Source organism: Pan paniscus, chromosome 1 (genome assembly GCF_029289425.2).
Source record: "Pan paniscus chromosome 1, NHGRI_mPanPan1-v2.0_pri, whole genome shotgun sequence".
Taxonomy (NCBI): domain Eukaryota; kingdom Metazoa; phylum Chordata; class Mammalia; order Primates; family Hominidae; genus Pan; species Pan paniscus.
Genome location: NC_073249.2, coordinates 124043073 through 124068267, shown reverse-complemented (window position 1 = coordinate 124068267; position 25195 = coordinate 124043073). Strand labels below are relative to the sequence as shown.

Genomic DNA, 25195 nt, shown 5'->3' with positions numbered 1-25195 from the left:
AATTATGATAGGAAGAGAATGTGAACTCTTAGAGAAGCAATGAGAAGAAGAAGAAGAAATAATAAATAAAGAGGAAAATAAAGTCAGAATCATGGGGGGATGGTCACATAATAGGAGTCACAGGAAAACAGTAAAGACCGCTATACCGCACAATTTTAAATACTGGACATATATCCTGTACCAGCTATCTAGCTCCTTTCATATACTTTCTGCATGTTAACTTCCACAACTCCTAGGGATAAAATATACATGTGATTGTAAAGATAGAAGGCTTTTACAAAACATACTACTATATTTGTTTTAATCTCATTTTTAGATAAATAACTGTTGTTAATGAGATTGTTCTCTACCATAAAGAATATCTGGAGGAGAGATTATTTAGGGAAAATATATTTTCCCTAAATATTATTTTCCTTGATTTTGTTTTATAAAAATATATGCAGTAGGTGAAAGCTGAGAATTTGTTGCATGATATATTTACATATATCTGTTTACATACATAGAAAACATTTACCCAGTTTATGTTCATCATGCAGAAAAATGCTGCACTGCCTTTCTCTCTTGATGTTCAGTCTCTTGCTACTTTCTGTCTTGTGTGTGCATCAAGACATCCATTTAGTAACTACATCCCCTGAGATCAGAAGACATGCCCTGGATTTGATTGGCATCTGTTACCAGTTCTTGGATACAACATCACGTATACAGGGAACACTTGGTTTTCCTAGACTTTAAAATCCCAACGTCACAGCACCCTATTGGTATAATTTTGTCATAAGTGATAGCACGACAGAACGTTCCTCAGTATACAATAACTCCCAGGACCAAAACCTTTAGATAACCCTAACCTTGAAATACTAGTTCTTTACTAAGAGGACAAAAAGTGATGAGCAGTTCAAGACTAAATTTAGCACACAAAAAGGCTGCTTTTCATAGATAAAACTGGTTTTTATTTACAGCTTCAATTCAAACATAATTTCCTTAGGCAAAAAACATTGTTCTCACCTTTGTGTTTTCTGTTCTTTTAGTATATTCTTATTATTTACTATGTTATTTTATCTGCTCTTTGTCCTCCTCAGTAAACCATAAGCTCTTTGCAGGAAGGTCCATTTTATGAATCAATATAACTTCAGTTTAATAGATTGTCTGATATTTTCTGGTATTTATTTCTTTATGGTACTTTCACAGAAAAAGACTTATAGCAGCTTAAATAGTATGCATAAAATATTGGACAATATAAATTTTAAAATAGGTAAGCAAGGAAAACAGGTAAGCAAATAACTTTTTATTGAAGTAAAATGGAGCCAGTAGTAGTAGTAAACTAAAAATGCATACCAAGACCAAGGATTTTTCTAACTGTAGGTTATGCTCCATGAGTAGGTTATGAGGTAAATTTCATAGGTCTTGCCCAGTATTTAAAAATATGAACTATAACAAAATATAATAGAAAATATTAAAGTATATCATAGGTACTTTTGATAGTAAGTTGTGTTCAAAAAGTTTTTACAATAGTTATCAAACATTATCTTCTGTACCGTCTCTATTTTGACTCCATTATTTCTGTAAGCCAAAGTGAAAAGAATTCTAAGTTTTGTAATTCAAATTGACTAAAAAAAAAACCAAGTCAGTTAATATTTAAAAAAATTTTTAATATTCTATAAAAAGCATACTTGAAAAAAAGAAATTGCAAATATTTTTAAAGCTATGGTTAGCAAGAGATTTCTTCCAAGGATATTCATAAAGATGACCCTGTATAAAGCAATATCCCATATCTTCAAACAGATTTTTTTAGTTTATTTGTTTTACAAATAAAGTTTCTCTAAATATAAGTCAATGACATACACCTAGACCTACCTGAGTACAGTAAATCCACTTCTATGGAGTGTCATAATAACGACCTATGCTTCAGACTAAATGGATTATAAATAAAGAGAATAGATACTAAATATACTTATAAATGAATAGATAGAACACTTGAATGGATACATTAGAATTAAATATTATATTTGTTCTTTTTGCAGATTAGAGTCATATAGTAAGGATATAGTGCATAAGCTACATAATTGGGACACATACAAACTTTGCAAATATCACTGTGAGCAATAAGGTTAGCTGATTAAAGCTCTGCTTAGGACTTTTAATTTTAGTTCATCAGTATCCTGTGCAATGAGGGAATTTATTATTTCCCTAGCAATCCAGAAATACACAGCACAACTACATTCCTTATGAATTGCATTATAGGTGAAAGAAACTAAGAGTTCAATGGCATTCTGACAAACATCTTGTCATTAAAAAATCAACCTGTATATTAGTTTAATCAGTTTCATCTTCGATTCATTCAAAATAAGCAATAGTTATAGAGAATATGTAGTAATATTAAAGCCTAGGTAGTTGAAATACTAACTCTTCTCACTCTCTTTTGACAAAATTGTTCACAGAGATTTAGAAGGGTCAAGATGACTTGAAAATGAGTTTATGTAAAGTGCTATCATGGATATTTGCCCAGATAATTTGGGCAAGCTCTATACTTCTTCAAGCCTCAGATCTTTTGTCTTTAAATATGGAATGGTAAAATAGAAAAAAAAATCTACCATTCCAAGTTGCAAGAATAAGCATAACAGATATAAAATACCTAGCATAAGAGTTGAAAGAATAAACTCTCAATATTACTTCATTTCCCTTTTCTATTTCCTTTAGACTTCACATTCTCTTCCTCAGAACTCATCACTTTGCTTTGCTTTTTCCTTAATACAAATAACCGCTGAATACTCATCACTCTGTTTCTGTGAATTCCTGTCTTGCACTTACCATTATTTGGTCAATATTCTAAAGGTAAAGTTAACATAAGATTGATATAAACTCAGACATATACATTATAAAATGAATTTTTAGAAGATGTTCTTATGCCTTTATTCCTTATGACTCAGAATTTTATCATTTCTCACCAACTGATCAAATACTTCCCCTTTAATATTTTGCCATCACCTTTTCTATTAACATTGCAAAGCAGAACTTGTTACCTTTTAAAGAAATCCCTACTCCTGATTCTTTTTTTTTCAATATTAATTGCAAGGGAAACTCATAGTAAGTTTTGAACCTCAAAAAATAAGAATTGACATTATTAATTTTCTAGATAAATTATACTTCACATCTAGAAAACCATCCAGTTTTTGTTTTATCTGTCATTTGGAATAAAAAAATTCAAAATCAAATTTTATGTGATGTAATCACTTTAAATGGAGTAAACTAAGGCTCGCTCAGCACTTGTTATGAACTGAGTCATCATCATGCACTGCTTCACTAGATTCTGCAGCAATTAAAATAATAGTGTTAGGAACTAATAAATGTGTATGGTGTCTTCCTTTTAGTGAATCCTTTTCCAACAACTTTAAGGAATAATTTTAATTGGTTGATGTTTGCATATTTGATTTGTGAATATAAGAATGGTTATTAATTTCAAATAAACACAGTGAGCATCTATCAAGCATATCTATTAGCAAAGTATAAAATCCTTTGTAATTTTTTGTTACTGCCAAGAGGTTTTAAAAGTTTTTGTGTGTGCATATTTCTGGTTTTTGTTTGTTGTTGCTCTTGATGAGGTAAAATTGCTCTAGGCATGGAAGGCATCACCAAACTGTCATTCTCTCAAGGACATAAGCTTGAGGTCATTGTTCGGTTTTCACTTGTCCTCACTGCCCACATCAAATCTTAGTCATAAATCCTACTACCTCGCCCCCTCCGTGTTTGCTACATCTGCAATGTCCTTGGATTCCACATTGCCCAAGTCATTGGCTCACTCCAATGTTGACATTGGTCACTGGACTTTTGTGATCTATTCTCTCCTATCTCTGTTATATATTAAACATTAATGACAGATTTGTTTTCTTAAAACTTCAATTTGTTTACTCCACTTGTTCTGTATATTTCAAATATTCAAATGACTACATCTTGCAATTTCAGAGCTTCAGTAATTATATGTTGTATTAGTGATTTAGTTTTTTATTATGTAAAATAGCAGAGTGCTTAGATGCTAGCAAGAATTCAACAAATGTTAGTCCATCTCCCAAATTTTGTCCCACTTGGGCAAAAACAGATACTAATTAAACATCACATCTCTTTCCTAATATTTTCTTGCTCTTCAACGATTTTGTAATCTTCTGCACTCTGTGAAGCCAAGTTCAAGGGTCACCTTTTCCACATGGCCCTTCCCCTTATTTATATTCTCTTTCTACCTCCCTCATAGAATTAACATTTATTGTTTGTATGTCATTAGGCATTTAATCACCAACCAACTTACAGTGCTATTTAGTCTTTGGTGTATTTCTTTTCAAAATTGTTTATCCTATTTTATCTCAAAGAATATCTACTGTGATGTTCAGTTGCATATAACAAAGTAAGTAATAATTGTCAAATACACAGTTGAAGCCAAATAAATAAAAGTACATTTAATGTTATTCTACATGTAACTATACATATTTCAATTAACATTTTGAAAATTGTATCCCCTGGACATAGTATGCAGCCTACAAATACACTGGTTTCAACTGTTCCCAACCCCTGAGAGAGCTTCAGTGCTTGGTTCCTAAAAAATAACTTAAAACAATTTAATCCTTGTAGTCACAGCTCAGATGATTAGTTCAGTGTGCATTTTTCTTAAAACATCATTTATTCCTAGAAGATATCTTTAGAATCTGAAGGTCTGGTTAAATGGATTGCATTTTACTGAAATTTTAGAAGATTCTATATCTAAATAAGAACTTTTGTCTTATTAAGTTGTTGTTGCTGCTAATGCTACTGTCACTAACTTTTGAGGACATTAGAAAATGTTCATAATTTTATGAACTCCAGTGGAAGTCTAATACAGTTATCAAAATATATTTTCTTTAAAAAATATCTTTGCCACATTTCCATAATTATGTCAATGGTTGTTATATGATGTGAGTGAAGTAAAGAGTAAGTATCATGTGAATCAATCTGAAAAATGATATACTTGTTGTATTCCCAGTATTAAGTAATGCTATATAAAATTTATTCCAATATTAGGTATTCATAATAATTCAAATGGGTAAGTGTGAGATGATTACTGTGCTTCAGGCACCGTATTGTGAGTAACCAAAATAATACTGGTAACTCACAGCCTAATGCGAGAGACAGCCAACTATATTCCAATGTAATTTCTAAAAATGGAGACATAATAAAGGTCACTGGGTGTGTGTGTGTGTGGGAATTTTTACAAATACATGAAATGGAGGCAAATTATCCAAAGATGACTTTATAGAGATTTAACATTTAAGAGTTATCTTTATGGTTGGGTAGGATCTTTGTCAAGTAGAGAAAGAAAAACTGGAGTTTCCTGGAGGAAGGGGAAAGGTGTACAGTATACTCTTCTCAAAATAGAAAAGGTCATGGTTTTGAGAAGCAAGACAACATTCAATGCATTAAGTTGGGTAGAATTAAAAGGGAGGCATGAAGGGAAAAAAAAAGGACTATAGCAATTGGGGTTGAACTATGAAGATGACTTGCTGGCTAGGATAAGGAGCTTGGTTTCCAAAGGCAGTGTGGAACTATAGGATGGGTATGATAGAGGAATGCCATAGTTAAGGATGTATGTTAAACTAGTATTCTATAGGTGAAACTGACTGAAGAGGATAAGAAAATGAATCAAAAGATAAGATGTTATTAGTCAAAGAGAAAGGAAGAGGAAAGAGTCTGAACAAAATGGTGGTGGTAGAAATGAAGAAAGAGGAAAAATTAGTAAAATATTTTGGAAGCAGAACTAATGAATAATGTGTGAAAGGAAGTTGAGAGGGCCTTTAAGGCAACTTTCAGCTTTTTAGATTGGTGAAATAAGAAAATGAGAAGAAGACACTAAATATGGCAGTTTGGCTGTTATAGTGAAATTTCAGTGTGCAGATAAGAATAAAGGTGAATTTATTAAAAAATGAAGCATACATTCAATTGTTTTCTGAGGGATTGATATGTATCTCAAGAAAAAAATGAGGTAAAAATCTGATATTTACTAATTTGCCAATTATTTCATAATGTTTTGATTAAATAAAGCAATATGCATAATATATAAGATTGTGCTTATGGGTTTTATGCTTTTATGCTTATGTTTTTTTGTATCATTGACAAATTCAAGTCTCATCAAGTACTTATAAACAAATTAACTGTTTTATAATAAATGAATGATAGAATATAATTTATAAGAAATCAAATCTTATTTTATAAGTACTTTTAAAATAATAGATGTAAATGAACTAAAAATTACAAACTACAGCCTCTCCAGGCATTCCGTGACTATGAGCTTCTATTACTCATAATGAGGATTTATTTCCTTGGGAACCGTAAGAAGCAAGATATCTCCTTTTACCTCCTGACAGAAGCAGAAGCAAATATTTCCAATCATCCAAACCCTTCTGTTTCTGCATTCATTAGTGCATGCAATTAGTGGGAACTAGGCATTGACTGATTTGATTGACATGTGTTTATTTTCTCTCCCACACACTGTGGAATCACAGCATGAGAGTAATGAACGAAGAGCTGTAATTCGCAACCATGATTGTCTGGCTATTTATTATCATCATACTTACAACTGGACCTGGTGGGCCCTGGGGACCTTCCCCTCCTTTCAGTCCAGGTGCACCCTGGGAAAAGTGAAAAAATAAAGAAAATGAATCTATATGAATTGAATACCAATAGGAGGAGATATCTGATTAGTAAAATAAGGATGTCAGGTAATGTTTATAGACATAACTACATATATACACATATGTAATGATAATCAAATACATATGTTTACATATCTTCCCTTAATTATTCATCACTTTTTAAGTTCTGAGAAAAAATGCTTCTAATAAACAATTGGAATCACTTGCTTTATCTATATAGATATTGATTATACCTGAGCTCCAGGAAGACCTCTTTCCCCTGGGAAACCACGTAATCCTGCTGGTCCATCTTTCCCTGAGATACCTTGAGGACCTGGATCACCCTAAAGAATATAATAAACATCGTCAAGACAGATTAATTTCTACACATCTTTCTACAAACAAAATTGTGATTACCTCTAAACTACTGTAAGTAAAATTTGAATATTATTTAATGATGAGAATATTGGGTGGAATGCCATATGCATTAAAATGAACTACCCACTACCTACATTTAACGTTACATGTATATTAAAGATTTTATGGTCAATGGAGCTAACAGTCTTATGAAAATGTTGAGCAATATCTTGGAGTACAATAAACGCACATTAAATATTTTCCTAACACATCTTCTGACATTCATTTAAATGGAATCTGTAGACAAGTGGTGAGTATAGTTAAACATAAATTAAAGTTTTGGGCCAAAAAAAGTTTTCTGAAGCATGTTGTACCTTTGCACCTTCTTTTCCTGCAGCACCAGGAAGACCTTGCTCACCAGGAGGGCCAGGAGGGCCAGGATGCCCACGTTCCCCTATTGGACCAGTCTCACCGGTTGGTCCCTAAATTAGATAAGCAAAATCACTTTAGATTGTTCTTTTATTTTTGGCAAAGATAACACAAACTCAAAAACAATATTATTACATTTACAAAAGTTTATCCTCCTCACTTATTCTCATGATGTCCTACAAAACACTTCACATAAAGCACTGAAAGTAGCATATCAAGTAAGAGTCTAAAAAGATTTTATATAATCTTGGTTAGAATCTGAGTGTAAAAGGAAAGTACACAAATAAAGTCCAAAAAGATGTTTTCTTTGCTTAATACAATAATTTCTGCAGAGTGTGGCCAGTCCAAGTATTATTAAAACTATGATTTTTAATTACAGTTTTATCCCATTCCTTCTTTTCATATGAGGTGTCAAATCAGCTTAGTAGTAAAGAGGCATAGAAACCACATTGGTAGCCACTCAATGAATCACTGCTTGAAAATAAACTTAGGGCCTTGAGAACCCAAAAAGCCAGTGGTTCTCCCTGGAATTTCCATGGACTGAAAATTTCTCTACTATTAATCTATATTCATTTGACAAAGTCTAGGGAATGTGGCATGGGATCCTGAAGGCAGTGAGTATGGGTCAGCAGTTCCTCTCGGCCAAAGGCTGTAACAAATGGTCAGCTGCCTTAAATTGCAGCAAATGCCAAAGTGAACAATATCAGGTCATTTACGTGTCCCCTGAGTGGTGCTGTTTTGTGGTGCTTGAGTATAGCAGGCTTTCATGTATAAATAGAGGATGGTGATCAGTTGCTCTCTATCTTAATAAAAAGCAAAATGAAGGGTTTAAGTTAAACAAAGAGAAAATTTTTAGATGCTAAGGTTGTTAAACAGGAGAATGTGTTCCTGCACTTGCTTATGAAGTATAAATATTTTTTTCCTAAAAATGCAAAGTATTCTTAACTATTTATCTTGGATAAGGTATATACCTGTCCCAATTTGGGTATACATTTCTAGGTTTAAATTTCTTTAATTATATAATTGCTGTAATTTCTCAACTTAACATTAATGTGTAAACATTTATCCAAAACATGATGTTTTCTTAACTATCTGAACACCAGAATTTGAACAGTAAGGAATACAGAATTAACCATAATTGAACAGCTATCACCGAGACAAAAATGATCAGAGATTCACATAACTGTTTAAAGAAAAGGGTGCATATTCAGTATTGCAATCTATATTATTCCCATTAAACCAAATCTTTTGCCTTCACATGAAAGTATGGCTACATTTAAAATAGGCTGTTGGATTTTTTTCTCTTAAAAAGGACCAATAAAAAATGTAATTCAATGAAGGTGCATCTTCAGTAAAACACCAGTATTTTTATGCCTTCATGTAAAGAGGGGAACGAAAAAAGAACACAAGTCTCAGAAGTTTTAGATGACCACATTGAACAGAATTGTATTTTTGAAAGATGTGAGGTCTTAAAATATTTAGTTACATTCCATGATGTTTATATTTTAGTTAAGAGTCTAATTCCATTTCTGTTTATGGATATTAAGTATAATAGGAATAATTTTTCTAGTTAAATTTTCTCACAGAAAATAGTTATAAAGTTGTTTTAAACAGGAAAAATGAAAGTATTTTTGGAGGAAGCTTTCTAATTACTGAGAAAGTATGTATAATGTTTTAACTAAAACTGATAAGCAGTTAAAAAGAAGCCTTCAGCACAAGTAAGTAGTCATGTTTACACACTCTATAAAATAACACCGCATTTCCCTTGCCTCAGGGTTAACCTCTGAAATAAAATAATCAATAAATCCAATGAGTCTTCATTTTTGCTTCTGTTATACATATTCCTAAAAACAAGATGCAGTTTTGTTGTTTCTCTAGGGGGGTGTGTGTGTGTGTGTGTGTGTGTATGTGTTTGGATGTGCATGTGTGTGTCCGTGTGTGCATGTGTGTGTGTATGTGTGTGAGTTACAGTGTTGAGAACTATTTAGAGACAGAGAAAAGACTAAACCAATTAAATAATTAAAATACGTATTCACCTGCTTTTGCTCCTTTGTTATAATTTGGTATTAGCAGGGGCTAAATTCCAGTCCAGAAACTAAATGTGTTCTGCCCATTCAATATGCTTTGCCAGGGAAGAAAAACATTATTTTCTATTACCATGAATTACTCTTTGTAGTTATTTTATACTATAACTCAGGATACTGCACCAATTTTTGAGACTTCTTCTGCCACCTATCTTGAAATAAATACTTGTCTTTTCCACTATTTTGTATATCCTCAAAGATAATTAATATTTTATTTCTGATATTCATTATTATGAAGGCAAAAATCTTAAGAAACACCTAATATGTTACAAATATTAAAATTTTAGAATGTATATTTCTAAATCTAATTTATACTCAAAACCATGAAGTCATTTTATAATTCTAGAAAAAGATAATGGCCCACCTATTTACAAAGAACTTTGTATTTTTATTAGTAGATGGTGTCATAGTCAGGCTTTAGTGTTAAATTCAGTGTGAACTTTCTGATTTACTTTCATTTATTTTATTCTTCTCTTTTATTCTTACAGGCAATTGAAAAGTTGCTTTAGTTAGGTAATAGTTTGTTGGTTTCATTTGATGTACGAAAGCTGCATATATTTAAATACAATCTGAAATAAAAAATACATCATTTTGAATCATAATAAATTTAGAAGATTTTACACAACTTAAGAAGGTTAAAATGTAAACAAAAAATAAATCTTGCTTGGGAAATAAAGCAAAGGAACATACCTGTGGTCCAACCACTCCCCCTGGCCCAGGAGGGCCGGTCTTGCCTTGAAATCCCTAAGGAGGCAAAGTATTATTTGTAAAAGCTACATATAACACAAAGCATAAATCAAAATTCTATGAGATAGCTGAATAAGTCACATTAAAAGAAAGTCACCTATTGACTAAAAATATTTATTTTCAAATGCTTAAATATGTTTAATATGTTAAACTTATTTCAGTTTTCATTAAAATTCAAAATTTGCCATTTCAATATTTCACATGGTAGGGCAATAATTACCTTTAATAAATGAAGCTAGAGTAAAAATATGTTCTTAGCCCCATTCCACTAGGTCAAACAACATACAGAATTTTAACCCAGTAATGTTTATGGATGAAGTAAATGATGATTTAGACATTCTTTGAAACAGTTTACTGATTGTTTATACAAAGGTAAATTCACAGCCTGTGATATTAATACATTTCTCTCTATTGTATTCCAAAAATCTCATAAAACAAGATGTAAAAATAGATCTACTAAAATAATGCTTTGCATAGTTAGTAATTATTTTAGCATTTATCAATATTCTTTCTTGTAAGAAACTCAGGAGATATAGTCATAAATGCATTTTGAAAATAATTCAGTCATTAAAATATCATCTGGTTGATTTGAGCAGAATATACTCACTAAATAAAACTTCTGGGCATATATTCTGGTATTTATTTTTCTCTAGGCTGTGGGTTATTCATTCCACATAATTGTGTTAAGATAGGTAAATTTCTTACTCATGAGAGTTAAGTTACTTTTAACAGCTGGAGAAGTAGATAGAAAATATTGGGAGAAGTTTTGAAAGAACTGAATATTTTATTCCCTACAACATCTGGTCAGACTGAAAATAATAAGATTAGAAAAAAAATGGGTAGGAACTAGCAGTCTCACGTTAGTATCACAATGTTCCCAATAACTATGAATGAATTATTTACAATAATAAAATTGTATAAGTCGGTAAAGAAAAGAGTCTGTAATTATTGCAATTGATGCTACAGGGAAATAAAATAGAGTTCTTCTATTTTAAAAATCTATTAATTCAGACTTTCAGGGTTCTGTTTGAGCTATCATTATGAATAGCAAAAGCAATCATTTCTGGGGGGAAATGTCATAAAATTTATTTAGCATTTTATAAGCATATTAGTCGCTTAATTTTTTCATCAACTAGTTGGTTTGGAAATCTGTTATCAGATTTACATACACACATACACAGATACCTAAACACATATATACATGTGTGCACATATGTATGTGTGTCCCTGGATTATCTCAACAACCTCCATCACCACAATTGCCATCTCTATGCTGATGAACTCCTCCACTCCCAACTATTTATAAACCTCTAATCAGTATGAGCCCTAAAACTCTCTCAGTAAGTGCCTACTAGAAATTTCCAATTGTATATCATGCTCTCTCTTCAACATTCCTAACATGGAACTTGCTGAATGTATCTTCTCCTTTGATTTTCCTTCTATGTTCTTCCCCTTTTTAATGGCGCGTCTTCAGATTCCAGACTTTTCTTCAGTGCCCATGCTTAATCAGTTATTTTATCTGAATGTGTCACCTGAGAAGGTCCCTCAAATACAGCTTCTTCTCTCTTATCCTAGTAGACCTGTCTTATTCAAACTATAATCACCTCTTTCCTTCACCATTGTTGAGTTTTTCAAATAAGGTTTACTAACTTGTTTACATTAGGCAGAATCATCACCCACAAAACCAAACAACAAATTCTTCTTCTTCTTCTTCTTTTTTTTTTTTGAGACGGAGTCTCACTCTGTCGCCCAGGCTAGAGTGCAGTGGCGCGATCTCGGCTCACTGCAAGCTCCGCCTCCCAGGTTCACGCCATTCTCCTGCTTCAGCCTCCAGAGTAGCTGGGACTACAGGCGCCCGCCACCATGCCCAGCTAATTTTTTGTAGTTTTAGTAGAGACGGGGTTTCACCGTGTTAGACAGGATGGTCTCGATCTCCTGAATTCATGATCCGCCCGCCTCGACCTCCCAAAGTGCTGGGATTACAGGCGTGAGCCACCACGCCCAGCCAATAAATTCATTTTTAAACATATAGATGACAAAGTTCTAGCCAATAGGGGCCCAGTATGCAAATTCAGTTACTTCCTTTGCTTTGATAATGTATCCTAAATTCTAGCCATGCTGATCTTCCCACCTTTTTCTGAATAGCCACACACCATATATTTGTATGACCTGTTTCCTCTGTCTGGGTTATTCTTCCTCCAATTTTTAATCATTAAATTCAACAGGAAGATATAAAGGCAATTCCAAACTTTTTAAAAAAGTCTTATAAAGCATTTTGTCTTACTAACTGTGAGAGCAAGAATCACACACAAAATATTGCAATAATAATTAAATGTAATAGATTAAAAATCAATACTTAATTGCAGAAAGTCTTGACAACATTACAACATAGACTTGCACTCATACATCCTAAGGGGAGAGAGGAAGTCTTGGCTGCTAGCGCATTTGTGTGAGTGATGGATTTGGGAAAGCTGGAAGACAGCATTGCCCATATGTCTGCTCATTCAATCCATTCAGAGTGTTTGCAAGTATCTAATACATTTGATCTTGGGGATCTTACAAACAAACTACACAGGAAAACTTTTACAGCTCACAACAAGTTGTGCTTGTTCAATATTGTCATGTAATAAGACTACACTTGCCACTTAAATTCAGAATAGCTAGTCAAATTATGTTTTTCAAAGTTGCTGAAAATGGAAATTAATTGGACATATTCATGGGTAGTTTGAAAAATATGCTGTTACAATCCAACAGAAATGTGATTCCTATTCTGATAATCTTTAAAAGACTAAGCCAATTTTAGGACCAATACAGCATTTGGCACTATGTTTCTGAGACAAATTTGGGTCATTTCAATATAATAGAAACCATTTCTGAAGCTGTTTAAGGCCACCAGGAAAAATTGGGAATAGTTTCTATTATACTGAAACAACCCAAATGAATGTAAGATGTCAGAACAAACATTTAATTAATGGATTTCTGACTGGAGACAAATCTCAAATATAATTCAAAAATTTCTCCATTTAAATAAGATAATAAATATATGGCAAAGAATGCCCACTCTAGATTGTGACTCCTGTACAAGGTAATCCTTTGAATCTGGGTCAGCAGAGAACAAAGTGAGAAAGAAAGCTTTGAGGCTATAGGATGATTCACTATTCCCTTAAAGTGGATGTGAAATCGGGAATATAATTTTTTCAGAAGTAATCCTGGTTTTTATCTGTGAAAAGCTACAAAACAGAAACATTCATTCTAGAAACATTATGCTATTTTTCTTCTATGTTTAAATCTCAATGTTATATGTGATATAATTATTTTCGTTAGAAGTGGAAGCTCCAGATTAAATCATAGACATAAAGGACTTTATAACAGTAATTCTCTAGGTATCCTTTCCCCACAAGACATTTTGGAATATTCTATAGTTATTCCCAGAAAGTTATACAATGACTTCATTAAAAATGATTTGGCTGAAAGATTTGAATGATAATGCATTTGCAAATTGAGTGTTGACTCTCCTTTAGAAAGTTTATTTCTGCTCCTCATACAGATATCCTTCCCAAGAGGATATCCAAACAGTTTTTTCTTTGGTCTCACTAAATCATATTTCAATTATGCTTTTGAAATCCAAGACTCCAAAGTTTCTCATCTGGCTAAAACTAAGAAATGGTGAAACTAAGAATTGCCACATGGTAAGCAAGGCAAAATTGGGTGGCTGCTGACAGATTGTTTCCTCCATAGCAGAAAAATCATATTTTTTTCAGATTTCAGATTTATTATAGTACATTGCTATGCAACTCCAATATGTATTCAGGGTGCCCCCTACCCTAACATGATTTTCAACCACATAGTCAAAGGTAGTCTGCATTTGTGGTTTCCTTGAGAAGTCTGGATAAAAGTAATCATTGGTGAGAAGCAAGAATTGATTCCATGGAAATATGCCAATCCATGATGATTTCTGATTAGAATGACAATCCACTGGGATAGCCAGATGTCTGATTTTGAAAGGGGCAAAATAAATAAACTCACCAGGATTCTTAAACCATCATTGAGCTGCCAGTTTCCTCTCTGCCCAAATTGTTATACACATGGTAAGTTGTTCAGTCAATTTGTTTACTGTTATATTCTTTATAGGTTTTAAGTAAAATTTAGTGACCGTTTTTGATTTACTTTTTCCTATTTCACATGGAAAGATGCTTTTAACATAGTTCCCAACCAGTTATAGCCGATGGGTCCAATATCAGCAAGTATTTAATCCCTTAGTTCTAGATAAAAGAATGTGGTATTATGATCATGGCTATTCGTAATCTGTTGCCTTTAGAGTGGAGAGATGATGGGTTTGAGTGGAATGTATCTATAAACAGTCTTCAGTGAAAAGAGTGAGAGGGAAAATCTTGAGGAGATGTCCAAAAAATAATGGTGTCTTCTCCATCAGCTCATCCTTAAAATGCTGCTATTGACAATAAGAACAATCATATCAACTAACATCCTATTTCCTGAAGTATATTTCCTGTATCTATTTTTGTATTTATATATATATATATTTCAATAAAAGGCTTAATGGAATTAATTTTTCCATTTTTCTCAACCTAGTAATTGAAATGTTCATAGTAAAGTAGCTTTCTATGTATGAACTGATGAGGTGCTAGAGATGGAAATTTTTAATAAGAGTAACAGGGTCACTTACAGTCTCCCCACGTTGCCCAGGGTGTCCTGGCAGCCCGTCCTTCCCAGGTGGTCCCTGAAATTACAAATATTAAATACCACATGTCATAAATATTTAATTATTTTATAGTCTAAATGTGACATGTTAGAAAATTTTCTTTTCTTTTTATATTTCCATTAGCTATTTTACTTTGCTCTTCTGTTGATTTTATATATGATAATATGCACATATATCTCTTCAATATAATTCTGTAGCTATAGCTGAAACCAAAATAAAATAGTTGAACTCTTTTCTGAATATTTTACATTTAAATATATTTCATTTGCATTAATCATTTGTAAAATAATATTTTCAAAGGTTTGTATTTTCGTTTTTGTGAAAAATATTACTTCTTTAGCACTTCACAAATGAGTATTTCCCCCTTTTTGGTGATTTGTTCCTAATTCAATTCCCGGTGCATCAAAACTTGGATAACAGAGAGAAATAGTGCCCTCTAGTGGTAATCCGAGCTTCTAACTGACAAGAAGGCAAAAGAAGGCCGGGCAGGGTGGCTGACACCTGTAATCCCAGCACTTTGGGAGGTCGAGGCGGGAGGATCAAGAGGTCAGAGGATCAAGACCATTCTGACCAACATGCTGAAACCCCGTCTCTACTAAAAAACAAAAAAGTAGCCGGGCGTGGTGGCGCACGCCTGTAGTCGCACCTACTCGGGAGGCTGAGGCAGGGGAATCCCTTGAACCTGGGAGGCGGAGGTTGCAGTGAGCTGAGATGGCGCCACTGCACTCCGAGCGAGACCGTCTCAAAAAACAAAAAACATAACAAAACAAACGAACAAAAAAAACCAAGAATGCAAAATAAATACAAACTCATAAAAAATGGCATTTTATCTCTCAAATTTTTTCAAGTAAAGGAAACAATATGTTATACTCAATTCTAGAAGTCATCAGGACAAATTTTTCCCAGTAGATTTTCTTAAATGTCCTCTTGGAAGCATAATGTTTGTGAAGTACCACAGAGCAAATCTGCTGCTATCACTTTGTATAAAGGATGCTGTCTTTGTCATGGCTTAAGAAGTAAATGAAGCAATTAACTACAAACAAAGTGAACAACTCTGTGAGGGTCCTGTATTTTAAATACTTAGCAGAAAGAAACTGCTTCTTTAGACTGCCTTATGGATTATTCATTCTACTCAGTAACCATTACGTATCAAGTTCAAATTTCAAAACATGGTCAACGGGTAGAGATAAAAATACCATCACCCTTCTAGATGAATGAAGAGAAATGATTCTTTTAATAATGATATTTTAAATTATAACAGGTACACCTCTCATTGTATGTTAATTATTTAAATAAAATTGTTTTTGAACATCTATTTTTAATATATGTTCTTATAGAGTGCGTATGAAAAACAGGCTTTGTTCCAAAATATCATTTTCTCAAATAGCTTTCTTCCAACTGAGGGAGACTTTTTCCAGGTTAGCTAGCTACTTCAGGAGAAAGGTTCTTGGTGGTGCCAGAACCATCTTTGCTCCCTTAAGTCATCTGTATTGACATCCTGGGTGCCCTGTAAATTAACAACTCTAATTAAAATCTGTTATGCTACTTCACAACATCATGGCTTGCTCAGTGACTTATTCAGGTTTTCCAGGGCTACTACTGCCATCCTCTTCTTCAAAAAACAAAACTGGAGTGTTTTTAACCAAGGACCCAAAACATTCTTGGATGTCATTTAACCATGGCTTCTTTAAAAAACATATATTACATACCCATGTATCAGTTACTAGGTGTATACTAATGCTAAGACTTAGTTTTGCCCTCAGTTTGGAGGTGACATACAGAAATAAGTATTTAGTTGATTGGTAGTAGACTTCATTGAGGTCCAGTTTTACAAAATAGCAAATAAAACAATTTCTGTGCCTTATCACTGGTTTGATAAATTTGGCAATAAACTTGCTTTCAATTCTGGGCAATAATAAAAGTTTTATAGAGAGGATGACAGCTGAAGGATATCAATTATGTCTGGCTTTTTTTCCCACCATACTAAAGTGCTTCTTAAATGATGTACTTTGCCACTAATACAAGACTTACTTTTTTTTTAACAAAGCTGTAAATATAAGATTAAATATCTCATATTTGCTGACATAGATAACACATTCATTGCAAAATATTATAATACTTTAAAATAGCGATCTTAGATGTAAGCGATCACATCCTGGGAAGAATGCAACATAATATTTAATGGCTTTCCTAGATAGACTGAGGGAGTAGTGTTAATATACTGCATTAAGAATTGGTGTCATTATCATTTTTCTTGATTTAAGTATGTACTTCTAATATCAAGCAATTAGCCCTAAATAAATATAAAGGCCACAAACTATTAACCAATGAAATAAGCAGACTAATTACCAAATAATTTCACGGTATCTATGTAAAAGTAATAATTTTTTCATCAAAATAGGCTTCCCAGGCTTCCCCTTTTATCCAGCTGGTACAGGACAGAGAGAACAAATTCATCTAAATGAGGGTATGCAGATTTGCCAAGAAAATCTGTGAAAGCTTGTAGGTAATTGTTTAAGGATGTTTTCTCACTTCTCATTGGCACTGAGTTTTGACTTTTTCTATTCTAAATAGAATGTTTCTCATACTAGTCATGCTATAATTCTTAATCATTTCAAGTTAATGGGTTTTTTAAATGGATGGCTGCATATTCCCAAAATATGCCGATATGGGCATTATATTAACAGAATCTGAAGGGAATATTTAGATCCATATATATATATATGTCTGTGTGAATATACATCATATATATATATAAAATTTTTTCCTGCTATGATGAAGGAGATGAACCAATTAATTTACAGGAAGAGGTTTTTTCTATCTCTCTACCCCAACTTCTTCTTTCTATATCAAACAGATGAAGCCAATTCTGTCCCAAACTGCATAAAACTGCATACTAGAGAAATGGGGTATTTTTATTTCATGCTCTAATGTTTCACTTGTTAGAGAAACATAGTATAAAAATCACTTTGTTTATCAGTGAAAGAAATACTCCTTCTTGTCTCTCCTACTAGAATGCATGCTTCTCAAGTGTAGGCATTTATTATGCTTCTGATACCTCTTAAAGACAAAATGCATGCACGATCAATGGCTCAAAACATGTTGAAAGATACATAACACAATGGGCTGAAAAAGTCTGATAAAAAATGAGTCAAATGGGTTTCTTTGACAATGAAACAATATTACATGAGCCAAGCAGTTCTCAACAATACATACAAACATAAATGGTACAATACTGAGGTTATATACGTCACTAAACTTTATGTTCCTAAACAATAATCTAATATACAGCTTAAAATAATTATAAGAATGTTTATAAAAATATACATACAGTGACTTTTGAAACTGTTTTCATTTCTCTGTGAAACTTTGCAGAGTCTTCATGTTACATTTGGAGCAAAACTGACATAGTAGGTAAGCATTATATGCAGGTAGTACCAAGGTTACTTTATATTTAACACTAGCCATACGTATCGATCTTTCTATAACCTTGTAATACAGATAACAATACTTTCCTAATATCTTTGCAGTAATAATGCAAAACTCTTCAGTGGTAAAATAATAATTTAAGCAGGGTCTAAAAATTATTGTAAAAAGTTAAGGATTGTCTTAATATTTGATGTTTAATTATTTCAAAATAAATAATTCACCAATATGATTTGTGTGCACATTAAAGTATGGGTAGTATTGTTCATCTGGACTAGCACAGAAGTTCACACACTTTAACATGCATCAGAACTGTCTAGAGGGTGTTTTAAAATATAGACTTAACCCCTGCCCCTCTCCAGAATTGTGATTTGGTCAGTGAAACATTTCTAACAATATCCCAAGAGCTGTGGATGCTGCTGGGCCAGGGACTACATTTGAGAACCACTGTTCTAGACAGGTGGGTAAGCTGACTCCCACTCTCTTAAAGAAACTGAGGAGGTTGCAAAACAAACAAACAAACAAAAACAAAAAAGACCCCAGTATGTTCTATGTCCCCACAAATATTTAAATATGAAAACAAAGTATTTCAATTAACTTTATGAAGATGCTTGATGAACATTCAAGTGTTGCTCTAAACACATTTCATAAAAGGGATAAGATTTAATGAGAATTCTCATTACATTTTCTAAAAAGAAGGGATTATAGAGACAGATATAATATTAATATAAATAAATTTTAGCATGACTTAAGTAATATCACAATGTTGGAGGGATTTAGGAAGTGATATTTGAAGAAGGTTATTTTGATGATGGAAGATAAAGATAAATTCTAATATACCAAATATTTAAGAGTTGATAACAACTTGTAATGTCATCAATTATATTCATTGCAGTAAAGGAGCAGCTGAGAGAATGATATTCATGTTTTTCTAGTCTTCGGTATACTGTCAAAAAATACTTAATGAGAGATGTTGAAATTATATTCAGAAATGATCTATGAACCTTATAAATTAAAAATGTCTACTTTCTTTGACATCAATTGTAATTTTACAGAGATTTTATCAATATTATATCTAACAAATATATAAATGTAAGCTGTGACTCTCAAAAATGTAAAAATATCAAAAGAAGAAAGAGAAAGAGAAGCTCTGACACTTACAGGAGGGCCTTTTGGTCCAGGGAATCCAACTGGACCCTGAGGTCCTTGAGGACCCTGGAAATAAAAAGCAGTGGGGAGAAGTTAACAATATGCCTTAGAAGATGCGTCTTTATACTTTGAGGTTTATTTACATAGATAAAATACAATGTATCATACAGCTTCTTCATCACAGTGACAGAACTATGGTAATACAACACGATAGTAAGTGCTAATCTAAAAGTAAAATGGATACATTTTCACACTATTTCTACTCAAAACTACACATCACATCAATGTTACCTCAGGAACACTAAATATTTAGAATTCATATCAATTAAAAGTGAATAGAACATGTAAGTATTGAGAAGTTCTGCTGTGTCTTTACTTTTAACATTGGCTAGAAACATTCATACGAGGAAGATATTTTGATTCAATTCAATTCCACAGCCCCGCTAAAAAAAAAAAAAAAACTGTTTTAAAACTTATTCTATCACTGTTCTGTATCTAGCCGTATATACTAAAACTAAAAGAGAAAGTATGTGACTATCTCAAAAAGACCATAGAAGATGCCTTTATTCTCCATATCTAAAATATATTTATTTTGGATGATGTCAATATATTTTTTACTCATGTATAAATTTCTTTTGTAGATAAGGTAAAAATAACTTCATTGTGTAGATATTAACGTTCAGTCCAAATAAAAATTATAATATCATTCTTGGCTTGATTTTTAATTAACTATATTATTCATCTCTCAAATTTACCTATTTTTAAAAAGTGCATAAAGTCCCATTACAGTGACTCCATTGTTGGCAGAAAAAGTAATTGGTAAGAGATAATCCTTTATATACCCAGAACGTAATAGTTACATTTATTTAAGAAGATTTATGAAATATAACATAAATAAAATGTCTTAAGTAATACATTTAGGGTAGGATTTATGTATTTTTCTAATCAAAAATAGAGTTTACTGAAGTTGGCCTTCAATAGAATTTACTCTTTCTATTTATCAATCTAGCCTTCCCAAGAAAAATCTCATTACCATTCATAAGCCAATGTTAGTTCAGAAATCATCACAAGTTTTTACTATTAACCAGCATCTTATATTAAAAAAGTAACTTCAAAGTTATATATAAAGTTAACAAAAATAGATTTCACATGAAACTACCAAAACTACTGGGCAAATCTTAGGAACTTACAAAATTTTAAACTCTTATTAAACTATGAAACTATGATTCCTAAATAAAAATCCATTTTAAGTACAAATTTTTAAAAATAGTATTCTTTTGGTTATGTAGCAAACTATTTTCTTGATTTCTTAAAATGTCATGTTTTTGCTTCCTAAAATTTTGCTGCCTTTCAAATGCAATTTTAATTTAAAATCTTTTAAGAAAGAAACATTCCAAAAATCATTACTTTAAAATAAAAATGAAAAATTGAGTCTTTATAAGATTTCACAGAAAACGTTGGCTTTTTTTTTTTTTTTTTTTGAGACAGAGTCTTGCTCTGTTGCCCAGGCTGGAGTGCAGTGGCGCGATCTCGGCTCACTGCAACCTCCGCCTCCTGGGTTCAAGCAATTCTCCTGCTTCAGCCTCCTGAGTAGCTGGGATTACAGGCACCCACCACCATGCCCAGCTAATTTTTGTGCTTTTAGTAGAGGCAGGGTTTCACCATGTTGGCCAGGCTGGTCTCGAACTCCTGACCTCAGGTAATCTGCCCGCCTCCGCCTCCCAAAGTGCTGGGATTACAGGTGTGAGCCATCGCACCTGGCTGGCATATTCTTTTCCTAATAATCAAAATAGTTTCCAGGTGGGATTTTAAGAAATCCATAATGACTCAGTGTACAGATGGTGTTGAAACCAGATGACTAGATAAAATATCCAGTGCCTAAATTTGAGCTTTAAATAAATAATGAATAATTTTAATATGTCCTAAATATCATGAGACATAGTTGTGACAAAAATGACTTATTCTTTATATAAAATTCAAATTTATCTAGGTGTCTTGGTTCTGTTGTTCCATTTTTGTTTTGTTTTCACTTAATTTGGTAACCTTAGACCTAACTAAAAGATATATTTAACCTTTAATAACCAGCATCCATGATCTGCAAATTATGATTATGAGGGATTACATTTAATTTGTAGAATACTTTAATAAAAGTTTATGTATACATATATATGCATGCCATGTATAACTATATAGTTAAATATAAATATAATGATCATGAGAGAGTCCTTTGAAATGGACAAAAATAGTTATTTCATTTTCTAATCCAATGGTACTACAGAACTAATTCCCTGAACTTTCCCCAACTCATATATTTTGAAGAAAATATTTTACGGCATTACTTTTGCCATTTTTCAACTGTGTGCTCAAGACGTGAACTAAATAGTTTAAGATAATTAAAAATTCTTGGCAGAAAATGAAGGCATACTTGGGATGAAATGTCTCATCAACCACAAGGAACATAGGAAATATGTTCTTCCTGTATAGACATTGAAAACATATATGAATATTTATTGAAAATGAAGCCACCTAGATTACTAAAACAACAACACAAAACAAAAATTCCCAAGAGGTACTTGTCTCACTCTCAAAGTGTTTTGAAAAGTAATCATACTGTTGGATGACAGTATTGTTGTTTTTCAAATTAAAATGCAGTATCAGCAAAAGCATATTCACTTGTAAGGAAATATTATTGATCATAACAATTTTGGAAGACAAAACCAAATGCATGAGAGAATCAGTGGTGCTCTAAAAACAAAACTCACAGTTGTGCTAATTTTTGTTAAATTGTTCTACTCCATTTAATTATTTAGCCATTTTAATTAATTTAAATGTCCCTTATTAAAATGACTGACCATAAAATACTTCAAATGAATGTATTATTTATGAGCTCAAAATTTACAGGATAGACTTAATTTGGGAACAGTTCATCAAGAGTGAGAAACATTTAGCGGAAAATTAATTAAATATGAGCCAAAGACTTAACACAACTCTAATTAATAATGTTTATTCTTGTGTGTTATCTACTCCCATTTTCGTCACAAATAAAAACTCAAGTTTTGCTCATTGCTCCTACTCAAATAAAAAATTATTCATTTTCAATTTTAGGTTATGCACTGCAAGGTATTTCTGTCTTGTGTAAAATGCCTATTATACATTTCAAATAATCATATACAAAAATATATTAACCTGACTCCATAATACTGAAAATTATTATAGAATATGAAGAAATGATTCTAATTTTTTAAAGGAATACAGATTATAATACTTAAACTTATATCAGGAGGATTGCTTTTTTAAAAATCTGGCTACAAAAATGTTATATTTTGCCAAAAAATCCAAACAAAGGGCATGCTTGTTCATATGTATTTGGCTACATCTTACATCAATTAAAAATCAATTTACTAAATAGCTATTCTATTTACTGGAATAGATGTTTTATCTTGAGTTGAATGTATATTGATTCTGGCTTAATGGCTACTAGTAGCTTGTTTTTTACCAGCATAATTTTGCTGCCAGCTCTGTGAACAAAATGAGTATCAATATGGAAAGCAAGCTGAGTGGAGAAGAGGGCAAAGATGTTTCAAGCGTATTGAAAATTCTAAAAATATCTATTTTTGTCTTGACTATAAGAGTGATATCTTAGTCCAGTTACACACATTTTTCTCATTTCTATAACAAAATTAGTAGAACATATTGATTAAGCTTTTTTATTGGTGAAGAGGAATAAATTAAAAAATAAGCATTTTTAAATTCAGACTAGATTTTGCGGATAAACATGCACATGTATTAGCAGACATACATCTTTTCTCTGAAATCTAAATACCTGCAGAAATACTAATTTTCATTTTATATTATGTGGCTGTATCATACGTACTCTTTCACCTGGAGGGCCAGGAGGGCCATCGCCACCTGAAGTGCCCTGGCACCAAGAAAAGAAAAGAAAAATCAGTTTGAATTCTTTCTCATAGCATCTGCCTGGAAAAAAAATCTACAGTAACATCCAAACAGAAAAAGTGCAGGTGATACCTTTGGCCCAGGTTTCCCAGTGGGACCTCTTGCACCTCTTGAACCTCGAGGACCCTGCGGATGAGAACAAAAGATGAACCCGAACTAATGCCAGGCAAATCCAAAGACACTAAATCAATTTTTATTTTTGAAAAATAAATTATCTTGATACACTAAATTCAATATGAAAAATGTACATCATTTTAAATCAAGGCACCTACCGTTGGACCACGCTGACCCCGAGGGCCTGGTTTGCCAGCTACTCCCTAGCAAAGACAGTTCAATTTCAATATGCAGTATATCACAGTAAATTATGAGTCTGGTGCTGAGACTGAGTAGTCATGCAAGAACATCATTCATTCATTCATTCATTTGTATTCATTTAGAGACAGACTTGCTATGCTGCCCAGGCTGGCCTGGAACTCCAGGATTCAAGCAATCCTCCACCTGAGCCTCACAAATATCTGGGAATACAGGCACACACCACTATGTCCAGCTAAGAACACTTATATACATAGTTCAAAACATATTTATATATCATACCCGTGCACCTTTCTCTCCATTGGCACCTGGAAACCCAGGGAATCCAGTGGAACCCTACAATAATAAAAGTAAATAATGAATAAACATGGCAATTAACATTTTCAGTTACAAGATGTAATTTATTTTGGAACAGAGTGATTTTCACACAGCTGTTAATATTTAAATCAAATATATAAATTTTAAGATATCATCGAAGTAATTGAAAATGAACTTACAATGACATCTGAAATCCTGGAAGCATTGAAAGCACAAATTGATAAAACATTTTAGTTTTTAACCTTCTGAGTAAATGAATTAATCAAGTATTATTTCATCTCTTGTTATAAAACAGTAATTATAGGACATTTTATAGAAAATGTATTGCAATGTAAAATTCTTTGTATTTGCTTCAACTCTAAAGAAAAATCCTATTTTCACAAACAGGAATAGTCAAATATTTAAATAGGAATTTTAGAAAATGTTTTTCCTGAATTAATATTATCATATGTCTATAGTTACCACTTTTGAGTTGAGTATTTTTACACTTTTAAAACTGGATCAATTCATAGACTAAAAACCTTCCTCCACTTTTTCGATTTGGTATTTGAATACAACTATATCTAGCTGAAAGTCTATTTCAGGCACCCAAGCATTAAAATTCTGTTTTTTAGAATTCTGAAGACATAATTTTGAGATTTATGTTACTTATGCATCAGCTAAATGCATCAGCTAAGTAAGTTTGGTACATTACTTATGCTCATCAAGTATAGATTTTTCTTCTGCAAAGTGAGGGCAGTAATACACAGCTTACAGGTAATTTGAAATTTGTGGGACTGAAAAAAAGAATGCTTGGTATAAAAATAATAATAATGTATAATTAATAATTATTTTAAAATGAAATAAGTTTATAAAAACACTATTTCATTTACAAGTGGCCACATTTTACAGATGGAATACAATATAATCCCCAATAACCAAATTTCCCATATGATCTTGCACATATATCTAAATTTTTATCTTCTCATTTAGTTGATCATGATTGTGATTAGCTTCCCTCATCACTGTATCATAAAATAGAGAAGATTAGTGTTCACATCCTTGCTGCTCAA

General features: G+C 32.3%; 1 protein-coding gene across 3 annotated transcripts in view; it reads right to left on the bottom strand.

Moving 5' to 3' along the window:
- COL11A1 (collagen type XI alpha 1 chain) overlaps positions 1–25195 on the bottom strand; it is a 233700-nt gene that overhangs the window by 80265 nt on the left and 128240 nt on the right. For all 3 annotated transcript variants that reach the window (XR_008626073.2, XM_034932204.3, XM_003808494.7), the window contains exons 32-41: positions 24108–24161; positions 23786–23830; positions 23586–23639; positions 23434–23478; positions 19572–19625; positions 14949–15002; positions 10208–10261; positions 7379–7486; positions 6902–6991; positions 6591–6644 (exon numbers count right to left, since the gene is read on the bottom strand). Coding sequence is in view for 2 of the 3 variants with exons in the window: in XM_034932204.3 (XP_034788095.3) it covers positions 6591–6644; positions 6902–6991; positions 7379–7486; positions 10208–10261; positions 14949–15002; positions 19572–19625; positions 23434–23478; positions 23586–23639; positions 23786–23830; positions 24108–24161 (612 nt within the window). In the remaining variant the exon portion in view is untranslated. The remainder of the gene's footprint in view (positions 1–6590; positions 6645–6901; positions 6992–7378; positions 7487–10207; positions 10262–14948; positions 15003–19571; positions 19626–23433; positions 23479–23585; positions 23640–23785; positions 23831–24107; positions 24162–25195) is intronic.